The 11,850-nt window shown below is 46.1% G+C and overlaps 1 protein-coding gene across 1 annotated transcript; it reads left to right on the forward strand.

Moving 5' to 3' along the window:
* The first annotated feature begins 3,685 nt into the window (after positions 1-3,685).
* Positions 3,686-10,480, forward strand: LOC142922261 (uncharacterized). Its single transcript, XM_076063220.1, has 4 exons — positions 3,686-5,282; positions 5,758-5,925; positions 9,677-9,829; positions 10,282-10,480. The coding sequence occupies exons 1-4, from the start codon at positions 5,031-5,033 to the stop codon at positions 10,384-10,386; spliced, it is 678 nt and encodes a 225-aa protein (XP_075919335.1). The 5' UTR covers positions 3,686-5,030; the 3' UTR covers positions 10,387-10,480.
* The last annotated feature ends 1,370 nt before the right edge of the window (positions 10,481-11,850 follow it).

Here is an 11,850-nt window from a genome sequence, read left to right on the forward strand (position 1 = left end):
TGTGGCCACCACCAACCCCCCTGTCCCCTTGTTACACGGAGCACGGCTAAAGTGAAACTTCGTTTGTCAAGATTTCGCCGATCTTACATTTACATGCAAATTTCATCAAGCCCTGCCCACTGACCCTTGAGCTACACCCATCTCAAACCTTTTTAACTCCCTACCTTAGCAGCGCTCCCGCCATATATTTTTTCCTGCCTCGGCAGCTCTCCTGCCATATCCTTCACTTGATGACGATTGCTTGTGTTGCGATCGAAACGTCGTGATATTGTTATTATTATTTTTGTATCTACATGGCCTTACCGAAAGACCCAAATAATGTGTTCACGTTGTGAAGCTGCGTGGCACACAAGCAGAGATAACAAAACCTCAACATATTCGTCAATAACGCTGCAATGGATATTGCTTTGACTTCTCTGATGTGATGAAGGCCCATTGCCTGAAACATCACCTTTTAGAAGCTCTGCCCTATTAAGTGCATCATTATTGATTCATGCGTTGAGTTTTTATTCAGAGTTAGGATCTGAACGTCAAGGAAATGGCACATTAAATGAGTGCATTCTGGGAGGTAGCTAGGTGCCCCAGGGGTCAGACATGCTGTGCCAGCATGGCTGAGATGCCAGGATTGAATGTGGATTACAGCTGCCCAACCACAGTGATTAAACCGGATTCTCAAGCATAGTGGTCTCAGCCTAGTTGCTAATGAGTGCACAAAAAACCCATCGAATTATATTTTGGTTCCGTAATAAATTTTGCTAAATTCACTGTAGCGAGTGGTCCATGGTTTTATTCCCAATAATGTTGAAAATGAAAGATAAAAGCAGATCAAACTAAATTTTTGTATCATAGCATCTCCCCACATAATGTGCATGTATTATGTTTTATTGATTAATACATCTGTACGGTGCTGACCAGCATGGGGAAGTATAGTCAAACACATTCCCATGACCGACATGGTGTGAGGAGGCGTTGTGAGTTATTTGTTTTGAATATTGACTCAATTTGAAGATGAACATTTGGGTGCAACGAGTTTCTTCATTATCTTATGATGAAGAACGTTGCCATGTTGTATGCATGCTTACCAATCGTTGATTGATGTATACAAGTATCATGGTTCTATTTTTTGACTTTCTATTATCATTCTAAATATTTTAAACGTGATTGTGGTATGTTCAATAAGACCACAGGTGTTTACCTTGCATATTTTTGTAGTTCTTGATTTGTTTACAATAGAATCTCAATTTCTTATTTTCATCTTGAAAAGCATCCACTGCACGTGTGCGTCCGTCTGCATGCGAGGCGCCTGTATGTGCGTCTCTGTACTCAATGCCCGTGTCTCCGCATTCTTATCTTGTCTCCCTCTGCATGTTCTGCCTTGGGCTATGTACATCTCTCTCCACATGCACTGTCTTTCCATAATGTGTCCAAATTTGTATGACTTGCTTGTGTCTTTGTGTGTATGTCTCTGCATCTGTAATTTATTTTCTTGTGCCTCCTGCCCATGTCTATAGTCTCTTATCTCTCTGTACAATTACATGCTCCGTGTGTCTGTATGTCTGTACCTGTCCTCATCTGCACGCTGCATGTGTCTGTGATGAAGGGCTGCCCACCTATGCATGCACGTGCCTGTGACACTGTGCCCTTCTGCCCGTGAGCAGCTAATGGCACACTCGCAGGCCATCAACAGCCTGCAGGTGGAGTTGGAGGCAGTGCGGTGGGGCGAGCGCGAGGAGCAGCTGAGGCGTGAGCACGATGCGACTCTGCATCTGGCATACATAGAGCTGGCCGAATATCGTGCATCACATATGCACGACAATTCAGAGTACGACGCTCACGTTGTGCACATCACGGTCCTCCAGAAGGTGAGGCCTCCACTCTCGCAACAGCCACCCCCCTTCTTGCAACAGCAATGTGTCCTGCCCAAGCCCACTTATTTTCTCAATATTTTGGATGAATGCTAAACAATTTATTAATATATTCAAATTACATGTTGTAATTACGTGTAATTTAGATGCTGCCCGTCTCCGCCCGCAGGCGCTGAAGGAGCGTGACGAGCTGCTGCGGCGCTCAGAGGCAGACCTGGTGGCGGCGCGGGAAGAGGCGCGAGAGCGCGGGACTGAAACCGAGCGGCTGGGCACCGAGGCCGCGGAGCTGAGAGCGAACATGCGCGACCTCTTTACCAACCAAGAGGTGCAGCAGACCGAGGTGGACAACCTGCGGCATGAAGTACTGGAGCTGCAGCAACGACTGCAGGAGGCTAACGCTTGCTGCGAGGAGACCGGTGGGTAGGGGCCTGTGCTCCAAAATCTTTCTGAATCCACAGACTCATTGAACACTAATTTTTGTCGAGCACTGTGCACCAATAACTTCTTTTTACGAGTTAAAACGAGTAATTCCTCGTTTTTACTTCATTTCCCACGTGGACCACTTCCGCTGTCTAACATAGGACTGCACTGGGTTTACTAACTGCTCTCTCACTAGGCCCTTCCTGTGCATATATTATTATTCTGGACCCTGTGTTTGCATGCAAGCTGGTGAATAGGTCTGAGGGACCTCAGACCTATTCTGTCTGCTACTACTCCCGCTGCTGGTACTCTTCCTCCTGAGCTGCTGCTCCTTCTCTGTCTGCTGCCACTGGTGGCTGTACTGTCTTCATCGCCATGGTTTTGTGTCCCTTCCGACAGGCAATTCTCTGGAGCAACAGACGGACTTTCTCAAGGCCGAGCTGGGAGTCTCCAGGGCAGAGGAGGCCGCGAGGGCACAGGAGGTGGTGCAGCTGCAGCACACACTTCAGCACACGGATGCTGAGATGGAGTGCATGCACGGCCAGATCGCCGGGCTGCAGCACCAGGTAACCAGAGCCTTATGCGGCAGCCCCCCCACCTCCATGTGTGTGCATGAGGCCTGTCCTCATCGCCTGAGCAGTGCACCATCGCATGTTAGAGAATGTTTTTTTAGGTAAAGTCACGTAGAAATAAGAAATAATAAAATTAATAATAAAAAACCAAAGAATAATTCCTGCAGTCACGAAAGCTCCAAATTCAAGTTTCATTTCGATTTAAAGCTTTCGTGACTGCAATGATTCATCTTCTTTGGTTCTTTCGGTAAAGTCACGTAGAATGAGAATAAAATAATAAATTGATAAAATAAAATAACACAATAATATTCTCACGACGTTTCGGCCACAACAACCTGATGAAGGCCGCTTGTGTTGTGGCCGAAACGTCGTGAGAATATTATTGAGTTATTTTATTTTATCAATTTATTATTTTATTCTCATTCTACGTGACTTTACCGAAAGAACCAAAGAAGATAGTTCAAGTTTCATGTTAGAGAATGGTTTGCAGAAGCATAAATCACATAACTACTTCTGAGAAATATTTAAGTGCCCTCTGGTACCCACACAATAGGAGGAAATACTTTGATATCTGCCCTGCTATGGAGAGTAATGAGTAATGTTCATCACAAAACAGTCTGATCTTTGGTTTTCAGAGCTGGAACTTAGCTCGATTTAGTGTAAAGCCGACATTGTTTTCATGGGCTTTTCTGTGAAGTCATTGATGATCAGGCTGAGATCATTAACTCACTGCACATGTGAACCTGGCTTAATCACAGGTGGCTGAAACCTGAAGTGGTTATATAAGTAATATGGATGCAGCCAGGAAGGCAGACAGCCAGAATGTTTTTTTTTTCGAATGTAGTATGATCATGCATTTCTATATGGCAAAAGGTATAATTGTGACCGCAGGATCGGTCCTCCCCTCATGGCTCTTAATTTTGTCTGCAGATAGGTGAATGTTGGATGAGGTAATTACACTAGACAAGGCAATCCCTGACTAGGCCTTTAACTAATTCACTCCCTTTCATAATTTGTCATGATTCAGAGTTGCGAATGTATTTTCTCACATTTTAATACTTTCAGTTAGAATAAATACAATTTAATTATAAAGTCAGCTGCAGTTTACAGGACTTTTTCTAAAATGTGATTGGCTTGCATTTGTTAGAGAAACAATATAGGCTTGCAGACACACAGCTATATGCACACCACAGAGTTTAAATGACTTAAGTGGTAATTATTTATCTGTTTGCAAGCCGGGCTTAATTACAGCTGGGTCTTTTCCAACCCAGAAAATATTTCCACATTCTGCACACCATATTCAGTATACTTCCCCAGACATGAATCCAACATTGTGGAACGTGTGCGTGCCTGTAGCTGAAGGAGTCGGAGGGGCACGTCCAGGCACTTGGGATGGAGAAGGCGCAGCAGCAGGACGTGCATCGGAAAGAGGCCTGCGAGCTGGCGACAGGGCTGGAGGAGGTCCGGCTCACCCTCGCCGATGCTTTTAAGCAGTTCGAGCGCAACTCCAAGAAGGTATCGGCTCGCAAGGGCACCCGTGGTGAAGCCGCGATTGGCACTGAAGAGGGGCGCCACGGTGGCGAGATGTTAACTACCTCGCCTGTATGCAGGAGGTTGTGGGTTTGATCCCAACCCCGACACCTGTATATTTGGAGTTTGCATGTTCTCCCTGTGGTCACGTGGATTTTTTCCGGGTCCTCCGGTTCTTCCTCCACATTTAGAAACGTGCGTTTAGATTCTATAGCTGCAATACATTTCCACATGATACGCCACTTCGTTGAACTTTCATTTGTGGGCAGGTCGCTTCTGAAAAAGAGCTATATAGTTCAGTAGGCCTTAGCTGGTAAAATAAAGATAATTCAAGTTTGAGTTTTAAGACATTTGTGGCAGCGTTCACAAGAGGAGGAGACCCTTGTGCGACGAAATATTTATGATGATATACAACGTATTAATTTACTGTGATGAGCCTTCTGCACTCTGAACCAAGCTGTCCGAGTTTGATTACCAACCATGGCTAGCATTGGTGGCCAGTGAAATCTGACCCAGTCTTGGGTGTACCACTTCATGCTGACCAGTGTGATGAAGTATGATCAATTAATTCCCATGACCGGTATGGCTCAGGGAAACTTTCATCCAGCAGTATCACAAAAACACATTCAGCGGTGGACGGATCATGGCTGTTCATGATGATAATGGTGATGATTACGATGGTAAAACGAACGTTGCCTGTATTAAGGCTCAGGAGGACGAGGACACAATCACTCGGCTGAGGGAGGAGCTCAAGGCGAGCAAGGAGGAGCTCGCAGCGAGTGAGGCGGAGCGCGCCAGTGCCCAGCCGGAGCTCTCCACCCCCCAACAGGGACTGTCGGCGCTGCAGGATCAGCTGACCACGTCCCAAGCTGAGAATGAGGACACTCTGCGTCAGGTAATGCTCCCAGCCTCGTTCCCACGGCCGCTGAGAACCCAGGCTCTCCTGGCCCCGGAACGGCCCAGGTCTGACCGTGACACAGCACTTGAGTCGTCAGGCTGTGTAGGGTCTGACCATCTGCTCCCCTCTGCTATGTGCATGTCCATGCCCTCCCTGTCCTGGTTTGGGAAGCGATTTTAATCTGACCTTTTACTGCAGATTTTGGGTTACTTAATCCATATATGTGGGCTTTTATAGGCGTAATCATGGGTTGTGTGCATGATGGTCTGACAAGATTGGGTGCATCCTGGGTGATTTGGTCAAACATGGGGTATGGACATCTGTGAAAAATATTTTCACAGCTCATCAGACTCCTCCAATATGAATAAAGATTCTGGTTCTAAATGTCTGTTGTTGCATCTGTATGTTCTACAATAACCGCACACAGTCGTTAAAATGCTTTTCTCTGTCCCTCTGCCTGTGGCCCAAGCAGCTGTTCGAGAGGAGCCAGGAGCTGGGATCCCTGCATGCGGGGATTCTTTGGTATCAGCGTATGCTGGCCGAGCTGCACACAGAGCTGGAGCAGTACCGCGAAAACGCACAGATCGGACGCTCACAGCTGCAGCATTTGGACATGCTGCGCCAGCAGAGCGAGGCGGAGGTGAGTACACTGCATTCGCACGTCGCAGACAAAGACTCCCCGTATAGCCTTAATAGACTGTTGGGGAAAGTACTGTTAGTGAGCAGCACCTATGAAGGCCGGCATGGCACACAAGGGGGTGATTGGCCAGCACCATGCCTCGCTGCCTTTGTCTCTCCAGTGGTGGTGTTTACACATCGCACCAGGTACTCATTTGAGGCTGGGTCGATCTAGGGGACGCCCAGGACCGGTTCACATAATCGTCACTGGTGTTGGCCATGAACGGGAATCGAACTCGGGTCGCCGCTTTCGAAGGCTAATCGCTACACTACCGCTCCCCACACATTCACTTTCATACACATAGACACGTGCGCGTGCACACACACACACTTATAGGCAAACACTTGCTCCAAGCGCCATCCTGAATTATTACATGTCGCGGAGGATTGCTCCACTGAACAAAATAGTGACGCGGTTCAATTTTCAAGTGCGAGTTCGCGTTTAAAGCCAATGTTATAAAATATATATTTGATGGAAGCAGGTTCGTAAGTGCAGGTGTTTGTAAGTTGAGGACTGCCTATATATACACGTATTTTTCACACAGATGTGTATATGCGCACTGGGTTACTGAGCATCCTCTGTTTAGGGACTGTACCACATTACAATCCACCATCCCACCTCTAGTAAAAGTACCTACTACTACTAGAACATCTGCTCCCCTCTGCTACGTGCATCTCCATCCCCTTCCTATTTTTGGTTGGGAAGCAATTATAATCGGACATTTTAAAGTAGCTTTTGGGTTAATTAATCCATATATCTGGGCTTTTATAGGTGTTATCTTGGGTTGTATGGATGGTGGTCACCCATCCAAGTACCATCAAAGTTCAACCCTGCTTTTCTTCCAAGATCTTATAATATTGGGTGCATTCCGGGTCATTTGGTCATAGGTGGTGTGGTGTATGGACATCTGTGAAAAAGAGTTTCATAGCTTATCAGATTCCTTCATTTAAAATAAAGATACTGGTTCTGTATGTGTTTGTTGCATTTGTATGTTCTTTAACAACTGCACGCAGTCGTTAAAATGCTTAGCCATGTCCTTCTGCTGCCGTTTGTCCGTGGCCCATGCAGCTCATCGAAAAGAATGAGCATCTGGGATCCCTGCAGGTGGGGATTTTGGGTTACCAGCGTGTGGTGGCAGAGCTGCACGCTGAGCTGGCGCCATGCCAAGAAAACCTGCAGAGCATTCACTGTCAGCTCCAGGATCTGCAAGTGCTGCACCAGCAGAGTGAGGCGAAGGTGAGCAAGTGCTGTTAGCGAGCACCTATGAAGTCCGGCATGGCACAAACGCACATATATACAGTAATACCATTATTTACGCCCTCCCGTTGTACGTACTTTCACTATTAACGTACTCAAGTCATTGATAGCCAATCACATGTTATGTACTGTGGTACCTTGCCATAGCGTACTTGAGATTTACGAACTTTACTATAAAGACCCAAATAGTTTACGCTGGATGGCGACAGTAAGGCACCAGATGACGCCCAAGCGTTTGCATCTCTGACTACAGTAGTCACTTTCATGTGTACATGTGTAGTGACTAACTCAGAGACAGTAAGACTTTTAGGCGCTTCTTTTATTTAACGAGCACCATTGGGATAATACAGACACCCTACGTGGGTACACACTATTACCGTTGCTTGCCTATACAAAACACTAACCATCTAACAGTGACAGCACTGAACGGAGACAGCGAACACCTATCTAGCAGCGTAATATCGAGTGAAGACGGCAGCGACGATGGCGACAAGACGACAGCGACGAGACGACAACGACGATGACGAGATGGTGACGACGACTATCTTAAATATACGAACAGCACGACGAGGATCCCACTTCGAGCAACAGCCACAAGGTCCCTCACAGGGGCCCTTCTTATACTCTCAGCGTGGCCTCGCTCCGCCACGGCCACGCCCCCTCTCTGGAACCTACTAGCGGGTTCCCGATGGCCCCCCTCTGTGACCTTTCCCCTAGATGTCCCCCTCTCGTGTCTATCGTGGCCTGCTGACGTGGGTACTACCATACACCGCAGTTACCCTTTTTTACCAGCAGCCAGTGCTATGCCACTACACATACTCTATCAATATTTTTTCCCCACATACCGGATTTATGGTGAATATTTTTCAAGTGTAAACTAATTTTACATGATAAACAACTAATAATACACATAGTATAATAGACAAATATATCAATAATATGGCAGTCCTCGACTTACGAATGCATTTAGTTCCTGAGGCCCATTCATAAGTCGGAACGGTTCGTAAGTCGGAATACAATAATGTGCGATATTTAAATTCCCATATTGTCAGTGTTATAAAATGTGTTAAGGTTCAACAAAAGAGTCAAGCATTGTTAAACTCGTAAATAAGAAATCATGTACATTTGCATTAACACTAAAATTATAGTGTATCGTAAGTAATACGTAAAATGTAGTAAAAATATTTTTTATTTTCACTCACCGCTTTCAAATCACAAGCGTGCTCACCGCTACACTTCTGATCCGCACAAAGATCCACCGTGTAGCTTTAATAGGCTGTTGGGGCACGTGCTGTTAGCGATAGCCTATGAAAGCCAGCACGGCATGCGAGGGGTTGTGTGCCAGCACCACACCCAGCTGCATTTGTGTCCCGAGTGGTGATGTTTATACAGCGCGCTAGGTGCTCATTTGAGGCCGAGTTGACCAACGGGAGGCCCAGGAATGGTTCAGATAATCGTCACTGGTGTTGGCCGTGAGTTGGAATTGAACTTGGGTCGGTGGGTTTGTAGCGCAGCGCGTGAACTGCAACACTACCGCTCCCCACACAATCACTTTCACATATACGCACATGTGCGCGTGCACGAGGCTGACTCATGACATCTCGTGGAGGATCGCAGCACTGAACAAAATAGTTCTGTGGTTCAGTTTGGAAGTGCAAGTTCGCGTTTTAAAGTCAATGGTAACCAAAAATTAATACATTTCATAGAAACAGATTCGGAAGTCGGGTATCCGTAAGTCGGGTCTCCGTAAGTATGGTGTTCCTAAGTCGAGGACTGTATGTATACACTTATTTTTCACACTGATGGTTGTACAGAATGGATGCGCACTAGGTTACTGAGCATTCTCTGTTTAGGGACTGTACCACGTTACGATCCACCATCCCACCTCTAGTAGAAGTACCTACGACTACTAGACCATCTGCTCCCCTTTGCTACATGCATCTCCATCCCCTCCCTCTTTTTGGTTGGGAAGCGATCTTAATCTATTATTTTAATCCAGATTTTGGGTTAATTAATTCCTAAAAAATGTTTAACATAAAACTTTCGTGACTGCAGGAATTCATATTCTTGATTCTTTCGGTAAAGTCACGTACTTTTTTTTATAATATAAAAAAAACCCACGACGTTTCGATTGCAACACAAGCGGTCTTCATCATGCTTTTATAGGTGTTATCTTGGTTTGTATTGATGGTGGTTGCCCATCCAAGCACTTGAGGTTCAACCATGCTTTTCTTCCAAGATCTGAGATGATTGGATGCATTTCGGTTTATTTGGTCAAAGGTGGTGTATGGACATCTGTGTAAAAGAGCTTCGTAGCTCATTACATTACTCAATTATAAATGAAGATCCTGGTTGTGTGTGTGTTATTATACCTGTATGTTCTGCAATAACCTCACGCAGTCGTTAAAATGCTTTCCTGTGTCCCTCTGCCGCCATTTGCCCGTGGCCCACGCAGCTCATTGACAGGAACTGGCAACTGGAATCTCTGCAGGCAGAGATTCAGTGGTATCAGCGTGTAGTGGCGGAGCTGCACGCTGAGCTGGCGCCCTACCGCGACAACGAGCAGAGTGGACACTCGGAGCAGCAGCGTCTGCAGAGCGAGGTGGAGGTGAGTGTACAGCACTCGCGCATCGCACACACACACACGTATATAATTTGCGTTTAACGTAAATAATAGATTCATGCACACACGATTCAGTGTATTATGATAATGATGAGCTGGTCTAACCATCACGTTAAGCCGTCATGGTCCCCGTTTACAAATACAGATTATCTATCTATATACAATTTCATTATTGCTGGATACAGTGATAATGATGAGAATGATTTAGCACCTTTCTGTACACCGGGGCATCTCAGAGCGCTTTACATCTCATCTCAACACGTGTGAAAGGGCACCCCCAATGACAGATGTCCCTGTGGGCACAAGGTGACTCAGCACCTGGTGTGCAATTGGCATTTGTCTGCCAGTAGGGGGTGCTGATTGTTGTGTGTAATCCCAGTTGAGCTGGTAGAAGTACTGAGTTGTGTGTAGTGTCTAATGGGTCAGTATGTCCACAGCTTGTCACGGTTGAGGAGGAAGAGGACATCTCTGGCTGCTCACTGGAGCCCGGCATTCAAGAAGCCTCCCAAGACCTGCCCCCCCAGGCCTCGAACACCCTCTGAGCATCTCACAGCCCCCCACACTTCCAGCACCACCCACCCCCACCAGCACCTCCCCTTCCTTACAAGGCGTCGCGTTTTAATAATAAATATTTGTATCTAATACTATCGCCTCGTCTCAATTCTTTTGAGTGTTTGGGACATGCGAGTGGCTCACATTTATAACGCTAAGGGCTGTCTACATCCACAGTGTGGCTGTTGCGGAGCTTCTAGAAACCAAATGTGAGGCAGAGTTCTGTGTCCCTTGGGTTATGCCAGCCCTCCAAGGGGTTTGCACTGAGCTTGAGTTGGGGGCGACAAGCACAAGGTTGTGGAGGTGGTGATGGTGGTGGAAATTTAGGAGGATGGCAAGGAGGAGATGCCCATCAATAAACTAGTTGGCCACGGTGAAGCCAGCAACCATAGTCGTTCCTACGTCCCCTGATGTGAGCGGCAGTGCTGGAGGGCAGTTCCACGGTCTCAGACAGACGTGGATACTCATTACCATAATCGCACAGTTATCTTACCTTGGGCAAAGTATTTCAACCAAGAGATTCAGATAGAAATCATCTGTGTGAATAATGTCATTTCTAAAGCAATAATTACCTTCTATATTATATCCCATATAAATATATAAAATTAAGATGATGCTGAAATTGTGATGTTTGCCTAATATGTGGAACTGCCCTACATGTAGTGCCAAACACTGACGCTCTGAAAAATATTTCTGCAGCAAATCTGTAGCCCTATCCCTAACTCCAAGCCTGAATAGACTATGGAATATATGAAAACTCAATGTCCAATTCACAAATTCGGAGGCATCATCACAGCGATGCACCAACTCTACTTCTTACACAATGATCTGGCTCAACCACCTCAATCCAATATAGTTGTTGCTCTACATAAACGTCGACCATACGAAGAACATGACTCCAACCCCTGTTCGTCCCCTTGTGCTAATTCATTGCTCAAGACAATGCGTTTCCATGTAGTTCTCCCCTCTTCGGGTTTTGAGAGATCCTTCTTCCCATGATGTGTCCCCAGGTTGTGTACGTCACAGATGGCAACTCTTATCCTCGTACATGGACGGTCACGTTGCGTCCCTGGTCTCCTCCCATCACCCATCACTTGCCATCCCCCCCCCACCCCAATGTAATCACTCAAAACCAACTGTGATTGACTGCAGCAGTGTTTTTAACAGACACCAGTCGTGTTACGGCTATTGGTGTTGTTATCGTTTATTGTAATAAACGCATTGCCTCCAAGAGAAGTCTCGCTCTACGTTCATACCCACAACACAGACGCAAAATACATTACAGAAGTTATGTTAAGCAGCGGCAAAGTTTGAGTGATAGCTCATCTGACACTGACTCCTCTCACAACGACCAACTTTTCGAATACTCATTCAGTAGTAAGACTCTTAAATTGACGGAGAAAGCTCTCGTCAGAATCGACTATTTTGATCCACACAATTGGAACAGAGACATA

This window comes from Petromyzon marinus, chromosome 6, assembly GCF_048934315.1.
Source record: "Petromyzon marinus isolate PM22_M1 ecotype Great Lakes invasive population chromosome 6, UKy_Petmar_22M1.pri1.0, whole genome shotgun sequence".
In the NCBI taxonomy this organism is placed as follows: Eukaryota; Metazoa; Chordata; class Hyperoartia; order Petromyzontiformes; family Petromyzontidae; genus Petromyzon; species Petromyzon marinus.